Here is a 14,687-nt window from a genome sequence, read left to right as displayed (position 1 = left end):
CTTCTAGTAACTAATTGCTAAACAGATACCCAGATAGTCAATTTTATTCCATAAATAAAGATCAGACTCAGACATGTCCAGTTACAAAAAATGCCTTTGTTTGCCATCTTTTTAACAGTGCTCATACAATTTACATTTAAAATGTTACTGTGTTTTTTCTTCTTTTTGAGATGCTGGGGATGGAAGGCAGGGCCCCGTACATGTTAGGCACACTTTCTACCACCAAACTACACCTCCAGCCCAGTTACCTATGTTTTTAAATTCTCTTATAAAAGTTCAACACTGAACTTGGGGTGTAGCTCAAGTGGTAGAGCGCCTGCCTAGAAAGCATGGGGCACTGAGTTCAAACCCCAGTACTGCCCCCCACCCCCAATTTTTTTTTAACACTCTCTTATTTGACTGTAAGAAATCTCATACTGTTGAATCAGACTTTGTCAGAAAGTCTAGGTGTGTTTTTTAGTGATGGAACTTTTCCTTGGTAGAAATCTAGATTCAAAATTAAGTTCTAGCTGGGTATAAGTGGCTCACGCCTGTGATCCTAGCTACTTAGGATGCAGAGATTGGGAGGATAGTTTTGGTGGTTGGAAGACAGCCCTGGGCAATTCGTTTGAGAACCCTATCTCAAAAATACCCAACCCAAAACAGGGCTGGTGGAATGGCTCAAATGGTAGAGCACCTGCCTAGCAAGTGTGAGGCCCTGAATTCAAACCTCAGTAGCACCAAACAAATAAAGAAATTAAGCTCTCATGTGGTATTGGTGGTTATCTCTGTATCATTCCAATTTTAGTGTCTGTGTTGTCAAAACGAGCACTGTGGTATAGTGGTAAGCATAGCTGCCTTTCAAAATTAAGTGCTAGCCCTTACACTGATAAGAAAAGACTCCTGGGCTCCCTACTCAGCCATTCTAAATTCCTGAACTTCTTTGAGAAGTGGGAACCCCTAGGGGACCCTTTAGTCAGGTGGGAGAGTGGGTGGAGAATGTGATGGGAGGCTTTATAGGAAGTAGATTTCATCCTAGCAGTTGTTCTTAAAGGTGTGTCTTTTGCTGGGCACCAGTGGCTCACACCTGTAATCCTGGCTACTTGGAAGGCTGAGATCAGGAGGATCACAGTTCGAAACCAGTCCAGGCAAATAGTTCTCAAGACTCCCATCTCCAAAATAACCAGAGCAAAATGAACTGGAGGTGTGGCTCAAGTAGTAGGGTGCCTGCTTTGCAAGTGTGAAGACCTGAGTTCAAACCCCAGTCCCTCCTCCCCCCAAAAAATGTCTTTTATGGTGACACATGCCCGTAATTCTAGCACTTGGGAACTGAGGCAAGAGGATGGTGAGTTTGAGACCAGCCTGGGCTACATTGTGAGACCCTGTCTCAAAAACAAAAAATGTCTTGTTTTCTTTTCAACCTCTAGTTCAACTTTAGTTGGCTTACCAAGAGTGAAACGTGACAAATACTCAGTCTTCAACTTCCTGACACTCCCAGAGCCAACCTCCTTGCCTACAACTCCAGCACCGAGTGAGAAAGTGCCACAGAACCATGGATCCAACAGTGAGTAGGGCTGACCAGGGTCTCAGCCCTTCATCTGTTGGGAAGCAGAGGGCAGTGCAGTCCTGAAGATACACATGGCACAGACTCTCCTCCCTCAGTTCAGAGTTGCTGGGAGCCACAGATCGGTTCAGGGTGTAAGGGTCCTGATATGTACCCCCTGGGGAGGCTCTGTCTGCTCGTGCCACGTCCCCAGCTTTGCCCGGTGCCTGGCCCATCGAAGATGCGCTGATGCTCTGAGCAGGTGAAGAACACACACTGTTATGTCCATTCTCACCTTCCAGAATCCAGGAAACCATCCCGATGGGACACATCTAAGCCAGAAAAGAAAGAAGATTCCATTAGCGAGTTTTTAAGTCTGGCTAGATCAAAAGTGGGTCCACCTAAGCAAGAGGCCAGTCCCCAAGTAAGCAAAGAGGAGGAGCGTGCGCTGGAGCCGCCTTCAGACAAGGTATTTGGGACTTCCAGGCTGTCATCGCAGGTAGACCGTGGCCTTGGCCATTTCTTAGGTCCTCACCACTTGAGTGCAGGATAGCAGGGCTCAGCAAGCCTCTGTGCTGGGCAGGGTGTAAGTTCTTTAGGCTTTGTGGGCTGTACAGTCCCCATCACAGCTACTCAGTCGTGCTGCCCAGTGGGAAGGGAAGCATAGGCAAGAACATAGATGAGCATAGATGCCATGTGCCAATAAAACTTTATTTACAGAGACAGGCAGCAGGTAGGTTGGGCTGTAGTTGGCTGATGCCTGTTCCACAGCCCAACGATTCTATCATTATTCCTGTCACTCTGCCTAGAGTGCTTTCACTTAGCATTGATCCTTGAGGCAAAATTCATTGTGCACATATTGGAAATATAATTCTCCAAATAATAAGTATCCTTTTTGTGTGGAGGAAATACCAAACATATCCATTTTTTAAGTTATTGCTCTAATAGTTAAAAATTAAACCTAATAAACATCGGTTTAGTTTCTAATAATAGCCTCAAGCATCAAAACTGACTTTTCACTGTGTAGTTCAGAGAGTTTCAACATGTTCAGATTCACTGAGCCACTGGCAGTCAGGCTGCCGATGATCCTGACCTCCGAAAACCCCCTCGGGCTGTCCCCGTGCCAGCCTCCCACCCCAGCCTGTCAGCCTTTGATGTGTCTGTCTCTGTGTTTTACTCCTTCCAGAACATCCTATAAAGGAATCAGGCTGTGTACATACACAGCCTTGAGACGAGTGTTTTCGCTCAGCTGCTGCCTCTGAGAACCATCAGTATTGTGTGTGTGTGCATGTGTGCATGTGTGTGCCTGTGTGTCACTCCTCACTTTTGCTGAACAGTGTCACATCGTATGGGTGTACCACCGTGGCGTATTCTTTATCTCTGCAGTGCTGGTGATTGAACCCGGGCACCATGGCCTAGAGTTTACTGACCGTTCACCCAGTGAGGACGTGTGGGTTCTCTCTAGCCTTTGGCCCTCACCAGTGAGACTGCTGGGAATGGATGTGCAGGTGCAGGGTTAGTGTTCATTTCTCTAGAGTGAATAGCTGCAGTGGTGTTTCTGGGTCACATCCGAGTGTACCGAGCTGTAAGACATTGCCCAAGTGTCTTCCAAAGTGGCTTTTGCTTCACGTACCTTCACGCTGTCTTGTTAGGTGGGTACACGCTCAGGGTGCTTATATCTTTTTGGTGAATCATTACGCATCGACACGCTCTATCCCTGGTAATGTTCTTTTGCATTGGTTAGGTTTGTCTAGTATATATTTTTCCATCTTTTTACTTCTTTTTGTTCCTTGGGTTTTTGGTTGGTTGGTTGTTTTGGCAGTACTGGGGTTTGAACTCAGGGCCTACACCTTGAGCTACTCCATCAGGCCTTTTGTGTGATGGGTTTTTTTGAGATAGGGTCTCCAGAATTATTTACCTGGGCTGGCTTCGAACTGTGATCCTCCTGAGTAGCTAGGATTACAGGTGTGAGCCACCGATCCCCAGCTTGTTTTTTGTTTTTTTGAGACAGGGTGTCACTGTGTAGCCCAAATTGGTCACTGGTCAAGACTGAGAAAAGCTGGGTAGCAGAGTCCAGGCCCAGCCTTGCACACCCACTAGGGCGTCTCTGACATCTCTCATCATTTCTGACCTGGGCTCTTCAGAGGTAGCAGGGAAGGCTGACAGGTCCTGGAGCAGATCCTGGAGCTCTCCTGTTTGTCACCGCTGCTTACACTTAGGTTGGCCATGCGTTCCCTGCTGGTGATAAGCTGATGGACAGCAGTGGCCCTGTCTTCATACCTTCGCTCCTTGCACTCCCTGTGTACTGAGTTGGGTTTGTGCAGACTTACTGCCTCTTTCCTTTGTCAGTCTGACTGTCCACCACCCGGGCTAACTTTAAGAAGGATAATGTGTAATTGCAGAGGGAATCTATGACCATTTTATTCATGTGTTCCTGGCTTCCACCCTGTGAGGCCCCAAAGGTTTTTCTTCAGTACTTCCTGCAGGCAGTCTCTGTTACTTTGTTGTTGTTTTAGATGGGCTGTCACTAGCCTAGACTGACCTTGAACTTGAGTCCTCCTGCCTTAGCCTTCCAAGTATAGGATTACAGGTGCGCACCACACACCCAGCTCTCTTCATTACTTTTAATGCTGGCCCTGAAGGCTTGGAGAGACAGGCTTTTGAAGATAAGGCAGAGGCATGGTGCTCTACTTCACTGTCCTGGGTCCTCTGCTGTTCTGACTAGTGACCAGTCACTAAGCAGCTCCTGCCTTATCCGAACATTCTAGAGAAATCCCCCAAAACAAATGCTGCGTGGGAGTCACAGCTTGGTTAGGCAGTGTGAGGCTGTGTACAGAGGTGTGAATTTCAGCGTGTGTGTGTGTGTGTGTGTGTGTTCTAGAGCCTCGGGTGCCTTGTCCGCTCTTGACTCTTACCTCACTGTCGATACAGGCTGTAGACAGAGCCGAGGGCTCGCAGACGGTAGAGGAAGGAGGCCGCCCAGCCATGGACTTGTTCAAAGCCATCTTTGCCAGCTCCTCAGAGGAAAAGTCCTCATCCTCCGAGGAAGAGCCGGGTGACAGTGAGGATGACCAGGAGGGCGCCGAGGAGGCCGAGCTCAAAAGTGTCCAAGAGACGGACACGGGGGGAGCCTCAGCTGTGGCAGGTAGTACGTTGGGCTGGAGGGTGAAAGGAAAGGTGATGGTGCAGTCTTCCATCTCAGATCCTAAGATCAGGGTGGTTAGCAACCAGTGAGTGTGATATCACATAGACGTAGAAAGCTTTGCGTGTGTGCACGCAAAAGAAAAGAGAGAGAGAGCGAGGGCTTTTGCTCAGGCTGGCAGGGAGGAGGTGCCAGGATTGTGGGAAGGCACTGGGTATGAAGCACCAGGGGCTGTCCCGGCAGGTGGGCATCAGTGGTCACAGGCTGTCCTTGGTAAGGGGGTATGCGCTCATCCCCGCGGGTGCCACGCTGCTCAGCAGCCTGGCCTGATGTTCTCCTTCCCACCAGAAACTGCAGACACAGGACAGGCTGCCTGCTCCTGCGGGGTCAGAGACTTCCAGACGCTTGGCTGGTGGACAGAATTTCTCCTGTGTCTTAGAGTGGGCTGCCTGCTCTCAGTCTGTGCTGAACTGGGTATAGTTTTGAGGGTCTTTAATCAAAAAGTTATGTAGAAATATAAATTCTTATGTATTTTTAGGTGATTGCAATTATCACCCTTTCTTTCTGTTAGTTTTTTTTTATAACAAGGTCATATATTCTTGAATTTTAAAAGTATAGAAAAGCAGAAAGCTTAAGTCCATTGTAATCTCATTTTCTAGAAGTAACCTCTGTGAACTCTTTGCATAGTTTTGTTTTTATCTTTTTATTTGAAAATGTGGTAATTTGTTTAAATAATGTGATTATTAATGTGAACATGATTTATTTTCACTTTTTCCCTCATTGATAATTTATTTATTTATTTTTGTTGTTGGGGTTGTTTGTTTTGTTTTGTTTTTTGAGATGGGGTTTCCCATGTAGCCCAGGGCAGCCTGGAGCTCACAACCCCCCTGCCTCAGTCTTGTGGCAGCTGGGATTACAGGTGTGCACCACCATGCCTGCTCCCTGATAGCTTCCTGATTTACTATTATTATTATTTTGGTGTCATGGGGTTTGAACTTAGGGCTTTGCACTTGCAAAGAAGGTGCTCTACTGCTTGGCGCACACCTCCAGCCCTGCTCTGGTTATTTTGGAGATGGGGTTTCAATTTGCAGGGTCTGGTTTTGAACCAAGACCCTCCTGGTCTCTGCATCCCAAGCGGCTGGGATTGTGTGTGAGTTGCCAGAGCCTAGTGAAGTAACCATCCCGGTTTTTTCGGGTGTGTGTAGGGTGCCCAGAAGACCATGGTCTTCATCTCTGTTTGTTCTCAGCTGGCCAATGTGGGGTGTGTGCCTGTGTGGCAGCCCTGCGTGCGCTTGGCTGTGGCTGACTTCCCAGTCACGGTGCCCATGGCACAGAGGTGGACTTGCCATGTTCCCTCGTGTGTGCTCGGCCCTGGAGGAGCTACTTGAGCAAAGAGAAGACAAGCCCCTGAGTGACAAAAGACATTGATTGAATGTTACACACTCTGATCTTGGCAAGTGAATGAAGTGAACGCCCTCATGTCTTTCAGCTAGCAAGCTGGAGCACAGTGAACTCGCCCCACTGCCCTTCCCGATACAAAAGATGCAGATCGATGAACGAGAAGAGTTCGGCCCTCGGCTGCCACCTGTCTTCTGCCCCAGTGAGTCCAGAGCGCCTCAGTTCACCTGCTGGCTCCAGCTTGTGTCTCTGCTGAGATGTGACAGCTCTCACTGCGCTGTGACGCCTGCCCTCACACCCAGCCTGTGGCCCCCACACCTGCAGGCTTATTTCTGGTTGCTCTGGTCTCAGTTTGATTTTGAAGCTCATTGCCTCTACCTAATACCTGAGTAACAGCTGCTGCTTTACAGCTTTTTCTCCTTTCCAGCTTTTGGGTGTGTGTGGTAGGACCCTAGCATCTTAAACTTTGTCGCACACCTGTAATCCCAGCACTCGGGAGGCTGAGGAGGCAGGAGGATCCTGAGTCTGAGGCCAGCCTGGGCTACAGAGTGAGACCCTGTCTTTAAAAAAAAAAAATTGTCACTTAAGAAGTACGAATCTGGCATACGAAGATGGGAGGGGAACTGAGCGAGAAGAGTAGTGTGAGGCTCTTCTAAACTTTGGCCACTGTTCTTTCAGAAGTACGTACAGCCTGCCCTGCCCCCAGTGTCTGATGGCCACTCTGAGCAGTGCCATCTTCTGTTGACATCTCCTGTCACAATATTTAGACGAGTTTTTATCATCTCTTTGAAGGCTGACTTAACAAAATATCTGATAACATGGCTCAGCTACAGAATACCGTATCATCCCATTGCACCCATGTAAATATTGGTTTGGTTACTAACCTAGCTTTCAAAGACATGATGAAAAGCAGAGAAAAGACGTATGAAGCTTAGCTGGGTGCTAGTGGCTCACACCTGTAATCCCAGCTACTAAGGAGGCAGATGTCAAGAGGATCTTGGTTCAAAGCCAGTCCAGGCATTTAGATCTCAAGACGCTATCTCAAAAAACCCATCACAAAAAAGGGCTGGTGGAGTGGCTCAAGGTGTAGGCCCTGAGTTCAAACTCCACCACACACACACACACAAAGTGTAACGCTCAGAAAGATTGCAGCGAGTCAAAGCAAATGCAGTATTTCGCATTTGCTTTGGCTGTTGAGGTTTTTAGTTTAAATCTGGTGTCAGTACTTGATCACTAAGCAAGTTATGTCCCTTTCCTGGTTCTCAGCTCAGTACCCCTGATAGCAACAGTTTAGTAGACAGGTCATTTAGGGAAAATGGCTTTTCAAAAGCTAGCATTGAAAGTAAAAGTCTCTGGAGGCTGAGGATGTAGTTCGTGGTAGAAAGCTTGCCTCCATGTGGAAGGGCCTGGGTTTGATCCCCAGCACCACAAAAACTAGAGAAAAAGTGTTTATCATTCGGTTGCTCCTTGCTTAAAACAAAACAAAACAAAACCAGGGTTGGCAGAGTGGCTCAAGTGGTAGAGTGTCTGCCTAGAAAGCATGAGGCCCTGAGTTCAAGTCCCAGTACCACCAAAACAAAACAAAAAAGTTTGGGAAGGTCAAATTCTGAAATTTTTAGAATACTAGACATTTTAAGCACGTGTTAGTTGTGTTTGGAAACTGTCCACACTCTGGAGACATCTCAAATCTATTCCTTTTTTTTTTTTTTTCTTTTGGTGGGACTGGGATTTGAACTCAGAGCTTCATGCTTTCGATGTAGGCACTGTGCCACTTGAGCCACACCTCTAGTCCATTGTGCTCTGGTTATTTTGGAGATGGGGTCTAGAGAACTATTTGCCCAGGCTGATCTCAACCTTCAATCTTGCCAACATCAGCCTTTTCCCAGTAGCTAGGATTACAGGTGTTAGCCATTGGCACCCAGCTCATTCTGTTGTTTTGATGGCAGTTTTTTAGTATTTTCACTTTCAAGACAACTTCTTGCACATGTGCTTTGTAAAGAGAGAGTGACATGAAGAACTGACTTTTGTGTTTGCGGCACTGGGGTTTGAACTCAGGGCCTTGCACTTGCTAGGCAGGTACTCTACCACTTGAGCCCCTCCACCAGGCAGTGGCCTGTGGCTGGTCCCCGCCCTCCTCCCCCTGTCCCTGCCCAAGTCGGATTCCTTGTCACCCCATTTTACAGAGGAGCGGCCCCAAAGCTGAGATCTGGCCTGTGTCTGAGCTGGAGTTAGTGTCAGCGGGCTCGCGGGCTTCTGCTCTGATCCATCTTCACCTGACGTCACGGGCCGATTGGCGACGGCACAGCGTGTGGGGCTGCGTGTGCTTACACTGAGGCCTCTGGCAGCTTCCTCCTAACGTCTGAAGCGGGTGCTGAAGCATGTCGTACTGAGCTGTCTGCCAGGAGCTGGTGCTCTAACATGCTCCCAGCTGTCGTGGGCATGACTTGTTCTACAGTCAGGCTTTGTCCTCCCTGGAGGCCCCATGTGTATCACATTTGCATTTCAGATGCTCGGCAGAGGCTCCAGACCCCTCCGAAGGAGAGACATAAAAAGAACAAAGACAAACACAAGACCCAGAAGGAGCACAGACGGAAGAAAGAGAAGGTGCGTGCTTGGAGGGGTGTCGGCTGGTGGGTCTGATGCTGCTTCTGGGGTGCAAATGAGCCCCTGGGGTGACTGGTGAAGCCAGTGGAGGAGAGGTGCTCCCTGCTAAGGTGGGGCATTCATGGCCAATGCTCGTTTCTCAGAAGCTTTGTTTTTCCTTCAGAGCAGCGCATGTTGATTTGTTGAGCTGTACTTTAAGAAGTAATTATGCATGCATGTGTCTGGATTTATGGCAGGCCTGTCCCCCTGGGCCTCTCACAGTGACCGTGCCACAGCAGACTGGCTCCGAACCACTGCCTGGCCTCTGCCATCAGCTGCTGGCACTGAAGCGGGTTGCACAGTGGGGAAAAAATGGTGAAGATTAAAAAGAAGGAAAGAGGCTTTTCAGGGAGCGTGAAGATTGAGTATTAAATAACCAAATAGTATGCATTGAGGCTGGTGGAGTGGCTCAAGTCGTAAGAGCAGCTGCCTAGCAAACATGAGGCCCTGAGTTCAAACCTCAGTGCAGCCAAAAACAAAAACCAGTATGCATTGATTGTTCCATATTAAATGGAGGTATTATTTTGAACACTTCTTGAGTACTTTTTTGTGGTACTGGAGATGAAACCTAGAGTCTTGCTAGGCAAGAGCGCTATCTCTGAGCTGCACCACAGCCCTGCCGTCACAATGAGGTTTCAGTAGATGACTCACCCTGTGATGTCAAGGAAACACAGGAGCAGTGGCAGGCTCTGCCGGCACCTCTCAGCTAACTGCCCAAGTCCCTAAGACTTCTAACCTTGTCGCTGTTACTGTTAGGCACCCAGAGAGTAGAACAGATTAGAAATGGCTCTGTGTCGGTGACCACAGGACAGGGCTCCTGGGTAGAAGGTGACTAAGGTTCCGGTTCCCATGCATGGAAAACGCCAGTGCAGCGCAGACAGGTTTGAGAAGGAGTCCCTGTGTCCTAACCAGTGCTGCTGTTTGTCTCTTTTGCCTGCTGCTCTTTGAGCTGCTCCCAGCTGCACTCAGGTTCACTGCTGTGGGGGCTGAGTGTCAAGCAGGTCCTGTCTGTGGCTGTGGCAGAGGTTCAGCCCTGTCAGGGTGTATGGGGGAAGTGCGCAGCCAGAGCTCACTCTAATGGAGGGCTTTGATTTTGTTTCATTTTATCTTAATTTTTAAAAGATTTTTCATTTTGTTTTTGGGTAACACCAGCAACCAAATGCGTGTCTGGGGTAGTCTCAGCCAGCACCCCCTGTGCTGGGAATGGAGTCCAGCTCCTCCTGCATGCTAGGCAACCACTTTGCCATTGACCTACCTCCCAGTGCCAAGTTAGCTTTTCATTGTGCCAAGATGGGAAGGAAGGAAGACGCCTGCTTGTTTCCACTTGTGACCACTCTTGTTTTTCCAGAAAAAGAAACACAAGAAGCACAAACACAAAAGCAAGCAAAAAATTAAGAAGTCAGAGAAAAGTAGCAGTTCTGAGGGCACTGACAGCAGTGACAGCCAGAGTGATGAGGAGGGTCCCTCAGACCTGTCACCCCAGGAGCTGCTGAAACGGTAGGCCATGGAGACTTTTTTTTTTTTTTTTTTTTTTGATAGAACCGGGGTTTGAACTCAGGGCTTTCTGTTTGCAAAGCAGGTGCTCTACCGCTTGAGCTGTATACACCTCCAGTCCATTTTGCTCTGGTTATTTTGGAGATAGCGTTTCTTGAACTATTTGCCTAGGCTGGCCTCAAACCTTGATCCTTCTGATCTAAGTCTCCCAAGTTGCTAGGATTACAGGCGTGAGTCACTGGTGCCTGGCCCATGAAGATTTTCAAAGCTAGATGGGTACTTGGTGCATTTGTAAACATGATAATGAGAAATTTGTATATTAACAAGCCCTTAAAAAATTGTAATAGTTCATTCCACAAATAATTTGTGAATATATTATTCTGACGAAAATTCAGACCATACAGATGAGCTTTAAGGGGCCTTGACCAATTCCCCCACCTCACTCTCCCACAGTAACCTCTGCCCTTGTTTTGCCATAACCTTCAAGACTTGTGCAACCACACACATACACACATGCCCTTACGCACGATTTTCCCTGCACACTCCTGTTATAAATGTAATCCCATGGCGTACATTTGTAGGGGTAGAAACATTTGTGATGAGTAAGTACTGCCAGAGTGCCTCCCCTCCTCCCTCCCCTCCTCCCTCCCCTCCTCCCTCCCCTCCTCCCTCCCCTCCTCCCTCCCCTCCTCCCTCCCCTCCTCCCTCCCCTCCTCCCTCCCCTCCTCCCTCCCCTCTTCTCTTCCTTCTTTTTTTTTTTTTTTTTTATTGACAGAGTCTCACTCTGTAGCCCTGGCTGGCCTGGATCTCATCCTCCTGCCTTGGCTTGGCTTCCCGAGTGTGCCACCGTGCCTGATGCCACCTTAATACTTGTATAGTTTTGTTTTAATCTTTTTGGAACTTCTCTTTGTTGTTTGTGTGAACAGAGTAAGGAAAGCATCTAGCTTACTTCTTTTCTCCATCTACCTTTCTTCATTCTTCTTTTCTGAGCCCGTGTGCTGTCAGAGTGAGTATGCTAGCTGCAACTGAATTTTTTACTTTTTGTGTGTGTGTGTGTGGGACTTGAATTCAGGGCCTTGTGCTTGCTAGGCAGGCACTGTACCTCTTGAGCCACCAGCCCAGTGAGCTGCAGTTGAAAAGAACCCCACGTGTGGTGGCTCAGCACCACGAGCCACCATGGAGGAAGTTGCTGTGGATCCCCGTCTGCTCCCACTGAGCACGCGGTCTCCATAGGAGAGGGCAGGGTTGGATGACGGCACTGAAAGCTGCTATGGGCCTGCTTGCAGCTCTCCATCATCACTTCCTCTCACAGATCATGGGCCAGAGCAGGTGTATGGGCCACCTGGTCACCTGGAACCGGGATGGGTGGCCCAGCTGCAGCCCAGGATGGAGGGGAACATCAGGGGTGAGCCTGGGCCTCTGTGCCCCACCCGGTGTCATATCTCATTAAGGCAGTGTAATTCAGTCCTGTTCTGAATCCCTGGGCCTATGGATGCTCTAGTATGACTTCTTAAGCATTTTGTATTTTCTGTCCACCTGTTCTGATTACTGTATCCTTACGGCATTGCCCTCTGGAGAGACCTTTTCATTTCTTTAGAATGCACAGTTCTAAAATCCCAAGGGCAGGAGCATTTCTAATTAATCCCTTACTCCTGAAGATACTGTGCAACTCTTGTCCCTTTCCTCCTCCGCCTCCCGTGTGAGCAGAGGCGGGTGGGAGGCGCCCGCGGTGCGAGCGCACTTCATCCTGGCACCACCTGTGAGGTCTAAGCCTGTCCCCCCACACATGGGGACAGCCAGGCACAGGGGTTATGTCACTGTCCAGACCATACAACGTTCCCACACCTCATGTCACCACTCGGTCAGTGTTGGCCACCTCCTGAGGGACAGCTTGCACCTGCACATGGGCCACGCAGGGAGGCCCCTCAGTGCCCACCAAGAGGGTGGGCAGGACACCAGGGCGCAGGGTGGCACTTCACACTTTACTACCTAGAGGGCAACGAGTGTCTCCCTCCGCCCTCTGTGAAGCTCATGTGAGCTGTGGGGTCAGCGCCCACCACTGTAACAGCTGCGAGGCAACTGACTTAGAAAGAGAAGAGGCTTGCTTAGCTCACAGTTTTGGGGTTCCAGTGCATGATCAGTTGGCCCTGTCGTCTTGGGCCTGTGGGGAGGCAGTACGTCATGGCAGGAGCATAGGTGGAGCAAAACTGCTCACCTCGTGACCAGGAGGTGAAAAGACAGCAAGAAGACGGGGCTGGGCTCTGCCATCCCCTCTGAGGACACACCCCATGACCTAAAGACCCTCCCTCTGCACCCCACCTCCTGAAGTTTCCACCAATTGCGCTACAAGCTGGGGACCAAGCCTGTACCACATGGACCTTGGGGATGCTTCCCAGGAAAAGGCTGGGATTCGCACCACACATTGTCTGCGGAAGACCTGGCGGGGGAGGGAGGGTTGGGGTGTGGTGCGTGGTGGTTGCCGGAGCTACACTTCCTCAGCCTCCTTGGCCGTCCCCGAGGAGCCTGGAGGGCCCTCATCACAGCCACTGCACCTCACCCCACCTGTGTGCATTGCCCAGCCGTGTCTGTCTTCTGCATCCCTGACACTTCCTTTCATGGCTGTGTTCTGGTTGGACTTGCAGTCTGTCCCCACCCCTGTCTCCAGGAGACCTCACTTGTCCCTGTCACTCAGTGTGAGCTATGTCTGTACTTACTATGGACATATGTTCTGGAAGACCACAGACATGGAACCATACGGTTTGGTGAGCTTTGATTGCACACACATGCAAGAGTGTGCACAGTCCACTGCCTGAGCACCGCCATGAGTGAGCACCAGTCAAGGTGGCCCTGGCTCTAAAGTCCTGTGCTTCCCCCTCAACCTCCCTCTCCCCGAGATGACCGCTCCCCTGGCTCCATCACTGTTGGCTACTCTTGCCAGTTCTTAATTTCATTGAAAGGAATCATGTTTTCTTTCTTTCTTTTTTTTTTTTTGGCACTGGGGTTTGAACTCAGGGCCTCACACTTGCTATGCAGGCGCTCTTACTGCTTGAGCCACTCTGCCAGCCTCATGTTTTCTTTAGTTGTTTTGTTTTGTGGTGCTGGGGATGGAACCCAGGGCCTCACACATGCAGGCAAGTGCTCTACCACTGAGCCATGCCCCAGCCCTAAAGGAATCCCTTGTGTGGTTGATGGGGCTCTCCTATGCTGGCTTAGGTGACTCCTCTTGTCACCTAGGCAGCAGGAGCTGGTTCCATCTTGCTTTTCCCTTTCTCCCTGCAAATAACCGCTGTCTGTCTATTCTATTGTCACACATTCGGCTTTCTGTGGGGAGCACGAACCCAGGACCAGTGTGACCCAGCTCTGCTCTGGGCACAGTGGCCGTCACCTCACAACCCTGAGCTTTTCTGGAGTGAACATGTTTTTGGTTTTCCTTTTTCTTTCCTCACCATATTTCTTCTTGTATGTGTCAGAACTCATAGTATACAATGAGTTCGGGGTTGCTGAAGAGGATTTATTTTTTGCACTGTCTGTAAGCCTTTGTGCATAAGTTAAGCAAAACCACACACAAGCGCCATGCAAAAACACGTTTCAGTTCGTTGTCAGAGGTCGTGCAGTGAGTGAAGAGACCCTAATTCAGAATGTGGCTGTTTTTGAGGTCAGGATTAGACCTGGCTTCATGGCGGGTGGTCGTCCCCTGCGTTTGGCGCACTGCGACTCAGGCTGTTCCCAGCCATTTGGCTTTTCAGTTCCTATCTAACTCACCTCATCTGTTCTGCTTTCTTTTCCAGGCTGAAGCGTCTCCCACTAAGAAGGCAGTAATTGAACTCTGCGCTGGCCTGTCCCCCGTCACATCTCCCTGTGATGGATGCCCACTGATTGCTGAGTGCATTGTACAGATTGTATTTATATGTAAATTCCTGCTGTAAAATAATTTTTAAAACCTTGGCATTTCAAAGGCTGCCTTGAAAGGTTGCAGAAATTGACTTCTATTTTTAACTCCAGTTGGTGTCAGAGAGGAAAATTCAGACTGAACGGCTTAATTAAAGAGGCGTTTTTCTATTTTTCCACTTGATTTGTTAATTTCCAGGACAATTTAAAACGAAATGAAAGGTGAAGGCTTTCCTCTGGTTTTGCTGTAAAGAGCTCTGTGTCCAGAGAGGGCAATGAAGGACGTGGGTGTGGACGGCTGATCTCCCTCCCGTTCTGGGTTGCTGGTGGTGGCCAGGAGCACAGCAAGCAGGGTGCCCTGGCTGGGCCTCGTACCCCAAGGGTGGGTGTCACTAAGGCATCTGACATGGACATCGAGACCAAGTGGGAGAATGTGCACTCACTGCCCAGGCCTCCTGACTCTGGGCCCCTGCTCGAGGCATCTCATGCCTCCCCAGAGAGCAAGTGTGGGGCTGGGTGCCCCTCAGCGGTGAGCGCTTGCCCAGTCTGTGTCAGCCCCGGGCTCTGTCCCCAGCACCCAGCGGGGAGCAAAGGAAGCAA

At 49.4% G+C, this 14,687-nt stretch overlaps 1 protein-coding gene and 2 non-coding genes across 4 annotated transcripts in view; 2 read left to right on the top strand and 1 right to left on the bottom strand.

The window, feature by feature from the left end:
- The window catches only part of Gpatch1 (G-patch domain containing 1), a 38,005-nt gene extending 23,743 nt beyond the window's left edge, over positions 1-14,262 (top strand). Inside the window, exons 14-20 of one of the 2 annotated variants that reach the window (XM_074058850.1) lie at positions 1,407-1,543; positions 1,825-1,991; positions 4,454-4,667; positions 6,154-6,264; positions 8,569-8,666; positions 10,054-10,202; positions 13,988-14,262. In XM_074058850.1, the coding sequence (XP_073914951.1) occupies positions 1,407-1,543; positions 1,825-1,991; positions 4,454-4,667; positions 6,154-6,264; positions 8,569-8,666; positions 10,054-10,202; positions 13,988-14,018 (907 nt within the window). In that variant the 3' untranslated portion in view covers positions 14,019-14,262. Of the gene's footprint in view, positions 1-1,406; positions 1,544-1,824; positions 1,992-4,453; positions 4,671-6,153; positions 6,265-8,568; positions 8,667-10,053; positions 10,203-13,987 lie in introns of both variants that reach the window. The other variant, XM_074058849.1, reaches the window with a different exon arrangement.
- On the top strand, positions 8,880-9,009 carry LOC141418345 (small nucleolar RNA SNORA42/SNORA80 family). Its single transcript, XR_012443002.1, has one exon. It is a non-coding gene; the product is annotated as a small nucleolar RNA SNORA42/SNORA80 family (small nucleolar RNA).
- On the bottom strand, positions 13,646-13,772 carry LOC141418378 (small nucleolar RNA SNORA40). The gene has a single exon (XR_012443028.1). It is a non-coding gene; the product is annotated as a small nucleolar RNA SNORA40 (small nucleolar RNA).
- Positions 14,263-14,687: the final 425 nt, after the last annotated feature.

Source organism: Castor canadensis, chromosome 16 (genome assembly GCF_047511655.1).
Source record: "Castor canadensis chromosome 16, mCasCan1.hap1v2, whole genome shotgun sequence".
NCBI lineage: Eukaryota > Metazoa > Chordata > Mammalia > Rodentia > Castoridae > Castor > Castor canadensis.
Note: the sequence above shows the minus strand (reverse complement) of the source record. Positions and strands in the feature narration are given on the sequence as shown.